The 15876-nt window shown below is 36.2% G+C and overlaps 1 protein-coding gene across 1 annotated transcript; it reads left to right on the plus strand.

The window, feature by feature from the left end:
- Window positions 1-1490: 1490 nt before the first annotated feature.
- LOC113710122 (uncharacterized) lies at window positions 1491-4457 on the plus strand. The gene has a single exon (XM_027232961.1). The coding sequence runs from the start codon at window positions 1491-1493 to the stop codon at window positions 4455-4457; it is 2967 nt and encodes a 988-aa protein (XP_027088762.1).
- Window positions 4458-15876: the final 11419 nt, after the last annotated feature.

Raw genomic sequence — 15876 nt, forward strand, 5'->3', positions numbered from 1 at the left:
TAATTAGTATATACAAATTATTTCACAAATTGGAGTTTTAAGATCTACAAAAACCATGTGGACTCTCACATTTGATATTTAAAGGTATCAAAACGCGAATCCTACTAATTGCCTCATTTTATTTTTGGTGAGTAAATTTGATACTATTTGCTTAAAACTTGAATATCTAGAAAAATTAATGAGAAAAACAGTTTGGACATATAGGAGTTTCTAATGAGTTGTGGCCTAAAAAGCAATTTTATATACAAAATACACAATTTTTTTTAATTATAAGAGAGAAAGATCTTGCAAAGAGGCCATGCCTCATTATTACATGGAAGGAACCCTATCCATTGCCAAAGCCAAAAAAAAAAAAGCATTGTTGTATTTGCATACAACAAAATTTGACCCCTAAAAAACCCAACTACTATGTTCATAATATTCTTCCAACAACAAACTGCTAATCGAATTGCCTTAATCATGGAAATAACAACTTTGGTGAAAATGAGGTAACAGAAATGATAACATATGATTCCATTTATATATATATATATGAATAGTATATATGTTATTATTAAATTTATAACACACGTGCAGCGTTGGATCCATGATATATATGTAAAAGTTGAATTTTAAATTCAAATTTTACATCAATGATATTTATTCAAAATAAATTAAAAATATTATCAGTATAGTTATCATTTATCTAAAACTAATAATATATACATTATTACGTAGGAAGGATTAATTTTTTTGTTTTTGAATAAAATAACACGACATATGATTCCATGACAACACGTGTTAAAGTACTGTCTTGTCTTTTCCTGAATCACTACTTCGCTGAAGATAAGTACTAGAAATTTATATCATATGAAAGACATGAACACCGCCTAACTGCGTACGTGGGAGCCCATTTAGGCTGTCTGTACGCCGTATTACTTGGCTTATTCTGGCAATTCCTCCTAATTTGTTCATTCTACAGCAACCAAGAGAAGACTTGTACCCATCTTTTGGGTCTATCTTCTCTGCCGTTTCCATCTAGCCAATTGGACACTTGGCCCTCAGCTGCGAAAATCTTTTGGATCTAGCTCGCAGCATTTGTAGACTTTAATAGCTTGGCCACTCTCTTTGGAAGTTGTCAGGCTGCTAACCAGGCCTGCAAGCGAATAAAGGCCCAATTTGGGCATTAGTTAGTTAGTCATCAGAATTAAGAAAACGGTGTCGTTCCAATTTGTAATTCAGGTAGTTAGTTAGTAGCTGTCAGGTTGTTAGAGTTGGTTAAAGGGTGGGTCCCACTGGATGAATGTAACAGAATACGCTTGTTGAATTCATTTCCTCTTTCTGATTCTTTCTCTCTCTATTTTCTTCTCTCCTGCTTCACTCTGTGTTCTTCCCCAATTTCGTTGAACATCATCAAACCTTCAATCTAACTTCTACCATTCCAGAATCAGTCCTTAGTTCGTGACAATTGGCATCAGAGCAGTTGGTCCTTGGAATCTATTCCACGCTCAATGGCCGAAAGCACCAGGTTCCGCACCATCGAAGAACAGGTGAGGAAACAAGAAGCTAAGCTTCAGGAACTCATGGAATCATTGCAGGAATCTAATTCTGAGCAACAGCAAATCAAGAACGAATTGAAGATAGAGCTTGAAGAAAGCAACAGGCGGATGGAAAATCTGTTAGCAGGAATGGAGCAGAATCTCAACCAGGTCCTGGAGCAGAAATTCAGTGAGTTGCTACTTATGATGAACTCTGGGAGGGAGAAGGCAACTGAAGGAGGTAGCCGGATGGCAGATCAGCCACCACTTCTTCCAACTCCACCAGCTCATCAGAGGCTGCAAGTAGATTATGAGTCCCAGAGGACCTTCAGGAAGGATTGGAGTAAGTTTCAGATTCCAAATCCTCCTAAGATTGAATTGCAAATGTTTACTGGAGAAAATCCTAGGGAATGGTTAAGAAAATGTAACAAATACTTTCTCAATTACCAAGTTCCTGATGAACACAAGGTAGACGTAATTGAGATGTACTTAGAAGGCAAGGCTGACAGATGGTTTCAAGGAGTCAAAATGGAGAAAATTAAGCTTAGTTGGGAAGAATTTGGGGAACTACTCTGTCGCAGGTTTAATGACAGGTCTTGTAAGGATATAGTGGAAGAATTTAATAAGTTGCAGCAGTTAGGGAATATGGAGGATTATCAGGAGAAGTTCGAAGAGTTGAAGGCCTTGATGCTGATAAAGAATCGAAACTTAGATGAGAATTACTTCATTTCTAGCTTCATTAGTGGTCTGAAGGAGGAAATCAAGCCTATGATCAAGATGTTAAAACCTGTCACCCTGACTGAAGCATTTGAATTGTCCCAGTGGCAGGAGTACGCATTGAAATTGCAGCACAAGAACTATAAGGAGAATGTCAAACCTCTGGGAGAAAACAGGTTAGGACTGACAAGGAGCACTGCAAACACTCAAGGAACTGCTGCCTATAAGGTACCATTCTACAACAGCCACAAATCTCCCCGGACAGGGAATTTGCAGGAAGGTACTAAGGATACTAGGAGACTTTCTGCACAGGAACTGCAGTTTAGGAGAAATAATGGATTGTGTTTCAAATGTGGAGAGAAATATGGGGTAGGACACCAGTGTAAGACTGGCCATGCGAACTGCATGATACTAGAAGAGGAGGACGAAGCCACATTTGAAGATGCTGTGGGGGAACATGATGAACATACTGGAAATCCTGGTCAGACCATGGATATGTCCTTACATGCCTTATCTGAGGCCTTAAAGAGGAAAACCATAACACTCACAGGGGTTCTGAATGGAGAAGAGGTACTCATCCTAGTTGATACTGGGAGTTCTGACAGTTTTATTAACAGTGAGTTGGTTATTGGGATGGATATCAAATACCAGTGGGTGGATCAACCTTTCTCTGTTATTATGGGAAATGGAACTAGTGTCACCAGCAATGCTGTGTGTCCTGGGGTGAAGTGGGGTATTAACCAACACCAATTCAGGTTCGATCTTAAGGCAATGGAATTGGGAGGCTGGGATATCATACTAGGTGTGGATTGGATGACACATTTCAGTCCCATCACATTTGACTTTCAACAGCTTAGGATCTCCTTGCACCATGAAGGAGGGGAAATTCATCTACATGGGCAGGCAGATAACTGTGATTTGGACCTGATCAGAGGCAAGGACTTGAGAACCTTCATTGAATACAAAAGACAGATGTGCATGGCCATAAGTTCTCAACAGAGTGAAGAGAACAGCACAGAGTCTATGCCCTTGGCAGTACAAGAACTGTTGCAGGATTATGAAGATATATTTCAGACACCTCACTCATTACCTCCAAGCAGAAATGTGGATCATGAGATACCTCTTAAACCAGATGCTCAACCATTCAAACTCAAACCTTACAGATATCCTCATTGTCACAAGGAGGAAATAGAGAGGCAGGTGACTGAGATGCTACAGACGGGCATTGTCAAGCACAGCAACAGTCCATTTGCTTCTCCTGTGTTGCTGGTCAAGAAGAAGGAAGGCACCTGGAGGTTCTGTGTGGACTACAGAAAGCTGAACGAACTCACTGTCAAGGACAGATTTCCAATACCCAATGTAGATGAGTTGCTGGATGAATTAGCAGGATCTGTGTTCAAAACTAAACTGGATTTGACTGCAGGTTACCATCAGATCAAGGTCAAGCCACAGGACACTTACAAAACAGCCTTTCAAACCCACTGTGGTCACTTTGAATTCCTGGTAATGCCTTTTGGCCTCACCAATGCTCCTGCAACCTTCCAGTCATTGATGAACCAGGTATTCCAACCTTACCTGAGGAAATTTGTTCTAGTTTTCTTTGATGACATCTTAGTGTATAGCCCCACACTGGAGGAACACATCCAGCATTTACGAGTTGTGATGAATATATTGAGGGATAACCAACTCTATGTGAAGAAATCCAAATGTACATTTGCTCAGAAGAGAGTAGACTATTTGGGGCATACCATTACTGACAAGGGAGTTACCATGGATGAATCCAAGGTGAGTAGTATCTTGCAATGGCCTGTGCCACAAACTGTCAAAGAGTTGAGGGGATTCCTGGGGTTAACTGGCTACTACAGGAGGTTTGTTAAGCACTATGGACAGGTGTGCAAGCCTCTGACTGAACTACTCAGAAAGGATAGCTTTGGATGGAACACAAAAGCACAGGAATCTTTTGAGCACTTGAAGAAGCTGATGTGTTCAGCTCCAGTTCTTGGATTACCAGACTTTAAGAAGGAATTTGTTGTTGAAACAGACGCCAGTGGAGGAGGAATTGGGGCAGTTTTGATGCATGAAGGACACCCCATTGCTTTCCTGAGTAAGGCACTGTCTCCCAGGAACTTAGGCCTGTCAGTTTATGAGAAGGAACTCCTTGCCTTGGTAATGGCAGTCACAAAATGGAGACATTATCTGGTGGGAAACCACTTTGTTATTTGAACTGATCATCAATCTTTAAAATATTTGCTAGATCAAAAACTGAACACTGCTCTCCAGCATAAATGGATGACAAAGCTCATGGGACTGGATTATGCGATACAATATAAAAAGGGAGCTGAGAATCAAGTTGCAGATGCCTTGTCTAGAAGATATATGGCTGTTTCAGGCCTTCCACTCAACTCCTGCCTGGCTATTACTGCTGTGAGACCAGGATGGATAGAAGAACTGCAGAAGAGTTATGAAGCAGATGAACAGTGTCAAAACATCATCGCCCAATTACTTTTGGATTCCACTACTCATCCTGACTACACACTGGTAGATGGAGTGCTGAGGTACCAAGGGAAAATTTATGTGGGAAATGCAGGTAACATCAGAAATCAGATTCTTCAAGTGCTTCATGCCTCAGCATTAGGAGGGCATTCAGGACAGCATGGCTGTTGGCAGAAGGCCAGATCACTGTTCTACTGGCCAGGGATGAAACAGGAGGTGATCACCTTTGTAAGGAACTGTGACACTTGTCAAAGGAACAAATCTGAGAATGTGCCTTATCCTGGTCTGCTACAACCAATTCCAGTTCCTACACAGGCTTGGACTCACATTTCCATGGATTTCATAGAAAAACTGCCTAAGTCACAAGGTTTTGATACTATCCTGGTGGTAATCGATAGGTTCACTAAGTTTGGGCATTTTATTAGGCTCATGCATCCCTTCACTGCCAAGGTGGTTGCACAAGTTTTCTTGGACAATATATACAGGATGCATGGATTACCTGAGTCCATCATCACTGACAGAGATAGGACCTTCACCAGTGGCTTTTGGAAGGAACTATTTCGGGTAATGGGAACAGAACTACACTACAACTCCTCTTACCATCCTCAATCTGATGGGCAAAGTGAAAGGCTCAACCAGTGTGTGGAGAGCTACTTGAGGTGCATGACAGGAGAAATGCCCTCCCAGTGGAGCAAATGGTTGCCTATGGCTGAGTGGTGGTACAATTCTACCTATCACTCCAGCCTCAACATGACACCATTTGAAGCACTGTTTGGTTATAAACCAGTACCATTGCCATTAGGGCCTTATCTAGACTCTGTAGTGCCGGCAGCAACTAATATACTCCAGGAGAGAAATAGGATTTCTATCTGCATAAGGGACAACTTGATCAAGGCTCAACAGAGGATGAAGTACTTTGCTGATCAGCACAGGTCTGAGAGAGAATTTGCCGTGGGAGATTGGGTATTTCTGAAACTTCAACCTTATAGACAACAAACAGTGGCAGTAAGAAAATGCCTCAAACTATCTGCCAAATATTTTGGTCCTTTCCAGGTGGAGGAAAAAGTTGGTTCAGTAGCTTATAGACTGAAGTTGCCAACAGGCTCCAAAGTACACCCTGTGTTTCATGTTTCACTACTTAAGAAGAAGGTCGGGCCAATGCAAGGGAGCTCCACCAAGCTACCAGAATTGGACGCACAGGATCAATGTCCCCTACAACCAGAAGCAATCTTGAGCAGAAGAGTCATCTTACGTAATGGACAAACTGTCATTCAGTTCTTGATTAAGTGGGAGCAACTGGAACCTGAAGAAGCTTCCTGGGAAGATAAATCCTTCATCGAGAGCCAGTTTCCTACCTTTCAAACTTGAGGACAAGTCTGTTCTTAAGGGGAAGGGATTGTCAGGCTGCTAACCAGGCCTTCAAGCGAATAAAGGCCCAATTTGGGCATTAGTTAGTTAGTCATCAGAATTAAGAAAACGGTGTCGTTCCAATTTGTAATTCAGGTAGTTAGTTAGTAGCTGTCAGGTTGTTAGAGTTGGTTAAAGGGTGGGTCCCAGTGGATGAATGTAACAGAATACGCTTGTTGAATTCATTTCCTCTTTCTGATTCTTTCTCTCTCTATTTTCTTCTCTCCTGCTTCACTCTGTGTTCTTCCCCAATTTCGTTGAACATCATCAAACCTTCAATCTAACTTCTACCATTCCAGAATCAGTCCTTAGTTCGTGACAGAAGTAAGGTTTTGAAAGCCAGCCGATTCACTGACTCAGACTAATTATTGGCGGCTCAAGACTCATTGGTTCAATCTTTGGACCAACCGTTATTGACTTGTGATGTAATAATTATGGAATAGACATTATTTATGTATATTAAATATGTAAACTATGAAAAAAGAGGGAGAAAAAAAAGAAAGAAGAATATACTAACAATTCAAAAGAACATCAAACACTTGTACATATATTTTTGGAATAATATCAAAAACACTTGTACATATTTCAGATTTCAAACTTCATAGGTTTTATCAAATCAAACGCATCCTTATTCTTTCTCTTCTTTCCTTTTCTATTCTAGACTCCCAAACTAGCTAGTTTCTTTCTTTTCAGCTAGAGGGCCGCTTGATAAGAGGGTTTGGGTTTCAAGAATTGGAATAACTACCATACTTGTTGCTTGGTAAATAGGTATGGACATTGAAAAATTGGAATGAATTCGAAAAACTTGATGACTCTCAATTCCGTTTTGGTTGATTACCAAAATTGATTCCTAAATGGACAATAAAAATTCAAAAAAAAAAAGTAGTTCCATCTTTTCTACCTCTCTTCCCTTCCTGTACTTCTCTCTCCCATTTCCAAGTATCTCCACGACCATGCCTCCTTAACAACCAAACCTTCTTTCTCTACCCTCTTGCTTGCTAACAGCCTCTGATCTCCTTCTTTGTTCATCTTCTTTTCCTCCAACCAATTTTTCTTATGATCAAGTCAGCGTAATAGCAAATTATTCTCAAAAATTTGGCAAAGTTTTCCATTTAAACACAACAATTTACAAGCCTTGTGTGGTGATGAGGTTGAAGGGTGATTTCTAATGCCAAAATGTATGAACTTTACCCATGCTTAAATTGCATAGGAGGATGACCATTCTGCATCTTGGAAGCATAGGAAGGTGACCATTCTATATCTTGGATTTCTAGTTATAGTTTAATTCTTTGATTGGCAAATCTCAATAATCTTGAACTCAACAAACCTTAGCAGCTTGAAATTAGTAGCATTAGTTGTGAATTTTTTCCTTCATTTTTTAAGTTGATGGGTGATATGTCATAATTTGTTGCTAAATTTATAATTATTTCCCCTTGATTTTAGCCAAATATTGTTTTAATTGTCAGATTCTACTTATATTTGATTAATGGTGCTAATCGTAGGAAAGAGAGCAAAACATGATAAAAAGGGGCAATTTTCAGCTAATTTAGTGGTGGCACATTCAAGTCCAGATTCTCGGGATTTATTGCACGTGAGTGGCTTCCAAAAATGATCAAGTAACTGGCTACAAATTAGGAAGCTAGTGGGCCACTTCCAAGAAAAAGGAAAGCTGAGAAAGTTGAATTGTAATAGGGCTTTTTTTTTAGAAGTTGATTGGTATTAGGATACCAATCAATTAGGAGTCAAAGTAGGAAGAAATCGTGGGACATTAATTCATCAATTGTGGTGGCTGGAAACGGGATAGCATAGCGTTCTTGTCTTTCACTTTTCCTTTTTGGCGACTTTTTGGGAGACAACAATTGTAAGCTTCGAATAGTTTTTCCGCATGGCTTGTTCTCCATCAATGGAGAACTAATTTCTTATTTTTAGTCAAGGGGACAACTGAAGATTTGGTTCAACAATAACTGTGAGATTTAAATTATTTTAACTGTTTTCATCATTTATTGGTATTTGTATGTTTTCTGCTTTTAATTATTATAGCTATTGTGTATGATTGAATAGTGCGTAATATTTAATTATTCACATAGTTTATTTGCTAATTGGGAGTAGTTGAATCCGTAATTATTCAATTACTTCTGTTCCGGTAGCAACTGGTATAATTGAGTTTATGTCAGGAAAACATACGATCTAATTTAAACAAACTCTCGTAGCGTGTTTGTTAGTTAGGATTAGGCTTCTCTAGCTTTTAATGCAATCTAGAAATTAAATCCTTCGGTCGTACTTAGGGTTATTTCTTGGTTAGAGAAATAGTTAACGGTCGTATGTTGACTATCGAAAAAGTAAGGAAAAATTGGTTGTTTATCGCGTGTATGACAGCTAAAACCAATCTATTAATGAATGTTGGAATTATATTTTAATCGATGATCAGTTGCATGAATCATTTCTGAAGTGTATCATTGGCTAGAGTTCTCCCAATTATTTCTTTCAATTAATTATTTTTCGCATTTAATTTATTTAGTTAGCAATTCATTAGAATTTAATCCTAAAACCCCCCGTTTGTCTTGACTTAAAAGGAAACGAACTTTTCTCCAGTCCCTGAGAAGACGACCCTACTTGCCACTGTCTACTAGTTAGTAATTTTGTCAATCAATCCATTCTGATATATCGGATTAAACACACTCTTCGGAACCAGGGTGAATCAAGTAAATCCATTACACATCTAGAGTCGCTGCTCTAGTACATGATTTGATTATTGACTGCTCTTGGTGGTAGTTAGATTTTTATTATTATTACACAGGTTCGGCACCTGTCAATGGGTGGTGGCTAAAGAAAGAACCCATTAGCGATGGCCAAAATGGGTCTAAGACGAAAGAAGGGAAAGAAATGAAAATATTCTCAAAACAAAATACAAAATTGTATATTGATACCCAAAACTAAAAAGTTCTTATCAAACAATAGATATTGTAATGATGCCATAAGCTCATACCCAGACTAGGCTCTGTTTGGATTTTCTATTTTTTGAAAAACAAATTTTTCATGTATAATACTATAATAATACATAAACAAAAATAATTCTAAAAACACTATATCCATAAAATATATCAAAAGAACTTCCAATATACAAAAAAATTAAGAACTATACAAAAAATTTACACCATCTTCTTCTTTCATCTATCGCCGCCATCTCCTCCTTCCTCCTCTTTTTTCTCCCTCTCTTTCCCTTCCTCCCCTTTCCTCCTTCCTTCTTCCTCCTTCCATCCTCTCTTTCCCTTCCCATTCCCCTCCCTTTTCTTGCCACACCATCGAGGCCATGTATTAGAGAAGGGGAGAGGTGGGGTGTGGCCGGAAAGGAGAGGGGAGGAGAGGAGGATAAGGGAAGGAAAGGAGGGGAGAGAGGGAGAAGGAAGAGGGAGGAGAAGGAAGAAAGAGAGGGAGGAGGATGGAGGAAATTTAGAGAGGAGGAGGGAAGGGTCAGTGGTGGTAGGGTTGCAAACGAACCGAGCCGAGTTGATCTTTGAGTTAATCGAGCCGAGTCTCGACTAAATTTTACCAAGATCGAGCTCGAGCTCGAGCTCGACGAGCCGGCAATTTTCAAGCTCGAGCTCGACTCGAATCAAGTCGAGCCGAGCTCGAGTCGAGCTCGAACTCAAGCTCGAGCTCGAAAAAAATAAAAAATAATTATTTTATTTTTAAAAAAATAAATAAAATAATATTTTTTTCTTAATAGATAATAAAATATTAAGGATATATACGTAATTTTACTATGAAAATAAAAAATAAAAATATATATATAATATACGTAATTTTATTATTAAATAAAAATAAAAATAAAAAATATATATATATATACTCAAGCTCGCGAGCTAACGAGCTTAATATTCTGAGCTCGAGTTCGAGCTCGAGCTCGACTCGAGCTTGACTCGAGCCGCTCGTGAGCGGCTCGATTCGTTTGCAGCCCTAAGTGGTGGTAATGGGTGGTAGTGTTAATTTTAAAACAATATTCTAAAAATTTTTAAATTTTAAAAATATCCCAAAATATATTCCAAAAATATCACCAAATCATTTTAAGTAAAAATTTTTCATATAAATTACTACAGTAAAATATTTTAAAAATATTCTCAAAAAATAACTAATTCAAACGGAGCCATTTGGTAAATGATACAAATTACAATTCCAATTCTAAAAGCCGAACCAAGTGCCCCTGAATTCCAACCGCAGTAGAGTTTCTGGACGGCCGGGTTCTTTTCCTATGTATGCCATGCAAGAATCCTTCTCTTCTTTGGTTATGGATTAAAATTGGACTATATTATAGGTGGTGATTGATAATTGGACTATACTAGGCAGAACCTTGAAAATTGGACGCCGGGGGGGGGGGGGCTTCAAAATGCAAAATAGTAATCCTTTGAAATTGAGAATTGAAAAGTATGAGCTAAGTCCCGTGCAGATTCTTTATCTGTGTGGACTAAATTATAGCTGGTGATTTTTTTTCGAGCAACCATAACAGTTGTATAACTTATTCTATCCTAATCTACAAGTAGAGGGAGCCTAAGGAGGCTTATATATCAGGAGCTGGTAGGTATGCAGACCTGACTAGATCAAGAGAGTGTTATAACACCTCGCTTGAATTTTTTTTGCTATAGATGGAGTTTGAACTCCCCACCTACAGCCCAAGGAGGGACTTAAGTCCCTCTGGTGGCCACCTATGGCTGGTGATTGATAATTGGACTGTACGAGAACCTTTGAAAATTGGACCAAAATAGTAATCCTATGAAATTGAGAATTGAAAGGTATGAGCTAAGTATGGTGCAGATTCTTTATCTGTGTGGAAACCAGAAATGGAAGATATGGGTGCCCCACAAACTCGTGATTCTCTCTTCTGTTTGGACGCCACAAAGATATGAGGTGCCCCACAAAGTCGCGATTCTCTCTTTCTGAAGTTCCTTTTTTTTGAACTCTTATTTATTCTACCTTAATTTTAAGATTTCCATAGAGGGTGCGAAGAGAATTTCGTCTTGGCTTTCTTGTTTAGAAAATTATTAGCTGCTTTCTTTTTTTTTTATCTTTTTGTTTTTTTGGCAGTCGATGCAATTATCCATGCTAGACTAAGGGTCCTTTGGAGTTGCTATAGTTTATTGAAAAGTTCTTTTCTAATAAGATTTTTAATAAAAGTACTTATTAACTGCTTAACTACTTTTAAATATATTATTTGAAAACATAGTTCAATAAGTACTTATTATATTGAATAATGTGTAATTTAAAAATTTTTAGAAGCGTTTATCTTTTTATTTGATTCATAATATATGATAAAATGATAAAATTTGATGTTTTAATTTTTAAATCACAAAAGTTATTCTAAAAGCATCAAATTTGACCTTTTGCTAAAAATACTTTTAACACCACAAGTTCCACTCCTAATTTTTATGGGATGAGATTCACTAAACACTTTAAATGTACTTTTAATACCTAAAAGTACTTTTTTACCAGAAACACTGCAACCCCAAACGGAGCTGAAGAGAAATAGAAATCTCAACTGGAAAAGAACTCCCAATTGGTCCAACGGAATTTGGCTAACGATTTAAAACCTGAATCACCACAAGTTCCTCCATTCAACCATGGCATTGGATAACATTTTATCATCTACATATACATTACTAATTAGAATTATATTCATAGATGTGCTTCAAAAATTGATGCATCAGACGCTATGAATACAAAATTATTTCTTCAGTTTTTTGACAAAATATCATAATTTCATCTATTTGCCTAATGGTAAAACTTATTTTAGACGTATACATATATAATAGATCTAAAGAATAGATACTATAGACCTAGAAAATTAATAAAAAAATTACACTGTAATCTCAAAAGTCAACTAAAATACGAGTAGACCAAGAACATTTATGCATACTTTCAACTCCCAAACCTGCTAATTAAGTGTTTCAAACTCATATTCTATGTTAAGATCTAAGGAAATAGACCTAAAAAATTTTTAAACCTGACAACTAAATCTGAAAAAAATTTATGTCTAATAAAATAAATAGAAAAACTGAAAAACTCACACTAGGAATTCTTAAGAGACGACAAATGTAATGCTAGAAGAGGAGAAAACTATCACTAGAGAACCTTCGGAGAGATGGTACTCTAACTAGAAAATCCTAAAAGACACTTTATTACACGCACGCAAAACAAAAAGAAAGAAAATCATGGGAGGAAGGGAGACTAACTGGTGTCCTTCCAAGAGGAAGATGTTTTGTTTGCGAGAGAAAGCTAGAGAAGAAGAGGAGAATTTTTTTATATAAAGAATTGTTATATGTTAGAGAAAATGAGGATGATGTAGATTTAGGGATAGAGAAATTTTGTTAGTTATATGTTTTCAATTGATTTTAAAAACCTCATTTTAATTTTTTTGGTTCCAAAAAGTTGAAAATCAGAAACAGATCTTAAGTTGCTTGTGGATTCTAATTCCAACATACTTTTTTTCTTTTTCATGCAAACAAAAATATTCTTCAAATTTTAACATAATTACTAAAGATTAGATAACTTCTTTTACTGCAAGCCTTTCTCCATTTTCTTCCATTTCTCATCCGACTCCCAAATTCATCTACGTCCCCCTTTTTCCTCATCCAATATTTAATCTTATAACAAAATAATTATTTACACTAAAAAATTATTTGATTAGCAAAAACGTTCACTTATGTAGCACATAAGGACTATTTGTCATCGATTTTATCAAAATCAGCTTTCAACTTCTTTTTTTTTTTGAGAACACATACCAATTCATTAGAGTAGCTTTTTTAATAGTAAACGAGAAAACATGAGTTAATCTAAATATTCTTATTTCAAACACCAATTCTACAAACTCTGAATCAATTAAAAACAAGCCCATATCATTATTGTGGATCTAAATACTATTTTTACACATATTAAACATTTCATACTTTTTAAAATATTTGCACAATAGTCTAACATGTGAATGTGATGCCATGTCCATACTTTTTCCATAAGATTGCTACTGTGCAATAAAGCTGAGGTGAGGGCGGTGGCAGAGAGTTAAATGGACAATAATAATGTTTGTTTTGATATATTTTTTGGATGCTTTTTTTTTCTTCTTTATGGTATTTATGATGTGTTTTCTTTTTCGATGTTTTGAGTCATTTTAAGGTGTTTTTAGATGTTTCAACCATATTAGTTGTTTTAACACCAAATAAAGAGCTAAACATATTTAAAATATTCTAGTAACCCACCATACTTGTTGTGGGGGAAGTTACATAAATACACATTTACTTAATAGTTTGGTGATCTAAATTAAGTGCTTTTTTTTTAATCTTCCAATTTCAAAGTCTGACTTTACATTTTCCGGTCCAATTTTCCATAGTGCGATTTATGGAGTTTATAACGTGACAGCTTCAAGCTTCCCTGTATTGTACGCAGCCACACGTTTTCGAGCTTCAGGTTCTCTTCCATAATGGTGCAATGATATTATCGTGTATGCAGCCCCACGTTTTCCAGCTTCAAATGCTCTTCCATAATGGTGCAAGAGAATTTGGATAGCTAAATTTTTTCAACTAATATTTCGCTTGTATCATAAACATATTTCTCAAACTATTTTTTTATATCTCCAACCACTTTTTTTATCTTATATATATATATATATATATATATATATATATATATATATATATATATAACGTTACAGAAAATAATGCAATAATTATTTCAATAATATTTTAAATAATACTCTATCCAAACACGCTAACTTGTAGTGTACGCAGCCACATGTTTCCAAGGTTTTAATTCGCAGCCATGGGGACGTATAACTTACAATTTTACAAGGTCAAAGACCCGAATTCCAAGAAAAGATGAATAGCTCCAAAACCATGGAAAATTCAAATCAAACAAGAGCAGCAAGATGTGCTTGGATAGGAAATTATTTGAATATTATTTAAAATAATTATTTTAGCAATTGTTGTGATGTGATGCATGTTTGATGAAAAGGTAATTAGGAAGATAAAATTGTGAGTTGAAAGATATACTTGTAATACAAACAAATAAATTTTCTGCAAGACTGCGGAATTGACTGTAGTCATTTTGTCGTATTCTGAATTTGCTACAATGAATTGGATAGATGATAAACTTTAAAAGAGAGTTTAAAGGCGTCAAGTTTTGCTAACTTTCTGGTGTATGCATGCTGGTAGTTACGTACATGCAAGAAGCAAAGAAAAGCGTTTGTCAAACACTTTTAAAAATAAATATTTAAAAAACATTCAAATTCTATATCTGCAGATCATGGACATGCAAATGGTTTTTTAATTGTATTCAATTTAGGGTTTCTCAACCTAAAATCCTCATTTTATTTATGGTCAAAATAGAAATATGTAAAATATACCTTCACTAACTTTTTTTTTTTTTTTTTTTTTAAGTATGAAATGAATTTTCCTTCTAATTTTGGAATTAACCGACCTTGAATAAGAAAGAAAAGGAGTTCTTAGAAATGGAGCCCAGGACGATTAACTGAAAAGCTCTTAACATAATGAGCATGATCACCACGTAACTCTGCTAGGTTCCCCAAAAATGTTGACCAATTGCATGGTCTTCACGCAATTGAAGTCTAATAATTGCAACATCATTGTCATTATGTCAAAATATGAGAAGACAAGAAAAAGGTAGGGGGAGGGATGGGTTGGATGGTACGGGAGAAGGGAATGTAAGTGAGAGGTTTCGGGTTCTAGTCCTCCAACTTACACTAAAAATAAAAAATAAAAAAAGAGTAAAAGGTAGCTATCCCTGAACTACAAAACTAAGTTGTGTTATGATGCACGAAAGTATTGTACTTGAAGCTTGACCATGGAATCTGATATTGGTGTTGGGGGGTACACAAGCACGCTAAAGTGCAAAAATTTGTGTTAGAGAAATTTCACAAAGAAAATGGGGATGAAAATAATGATCCTGAAGCGTGTTAGACACTATTCTTAAGATGTTATTTGCCTTCACTACACAAAATATTTGCTACATGATTGTGGCAAATTACCTCTAGAATATAATAAGACTTAGAATAAAACTTGATTGCAAATGTCAAGTTTTCTTCGTAAGAATGATCAATGGCGAAAGTTAGTTTTCTAGCTTTTTTAATTTTTTTATGATACGTGTTATCATATAGAAAACTATGTTACCAAAAGATGCAAAAAAACGTTCGTATTCTTGCACAAAAGTTTAGGCATCTTTTTGGATCAAAGTAACCCAAATTACTCATGAAAAAAATGCCAAACAAAATTTAGAAGTTTTTGAACGTGGTCATGATTTGCGGATCCATCTGCAGATCCAGTGCTGAGACCAGGCTCCAACTTTAGAAGTTTCTGGACACAATCCGCGGCTTGAATCCAGCGTTGTTCAAGCTGAATCCGTCGCCAGATTCATTGTTTATGAGTCTATTTTATCACTTGACAAAAAAAAAAAAAAAGAGCCTATTTTATCACTTTATTTCCATGTCTCTTTTGTACATTCTTTAAGACTCATTTGTACGTTTCTTGTTTTATTTGTACATTTGAGTCACAATGGTACATTTACATGTTTCATTACAAACTAATCCAATTTTTTTATACAAAATATATAAGTTCACCTTTTCTCTTGAAAACGACTTTAACCAAAATCACGGCTTCTCCATTTCAAAGATCACTGTTTATTTGTTAAATTATATTGATAGAAGAACGCATAACTATAAAAATTATAAAAACACTGCAGAAAT

This window comes from Coffea arabica, chromosome 9e, assembly GCF_036785885.1.
Source record: "Coffea arabica cultivar ET-39 chromosome 9e, Coffea Arabica ET-39 HiFi, whole genome shotgun sequence".
In the NCBI taxonomy this organism is placed as follows: Eukaryota; Viridiplantae; Streptophyta; class Magnoliopsida; order Gentianales; family Rubiaceae; genus Coffea; species Coffea arabica.

What these genes read in the sequence shown, in the direction of transcription:
- LOC113710122 (XM_027232961.1), top strand. Translation starts at nt 1,491, where the DNA reads ATGGCCGAAAGCACCAGGTTCCGCACCATCGAAGAACAGGTGAGGAAA.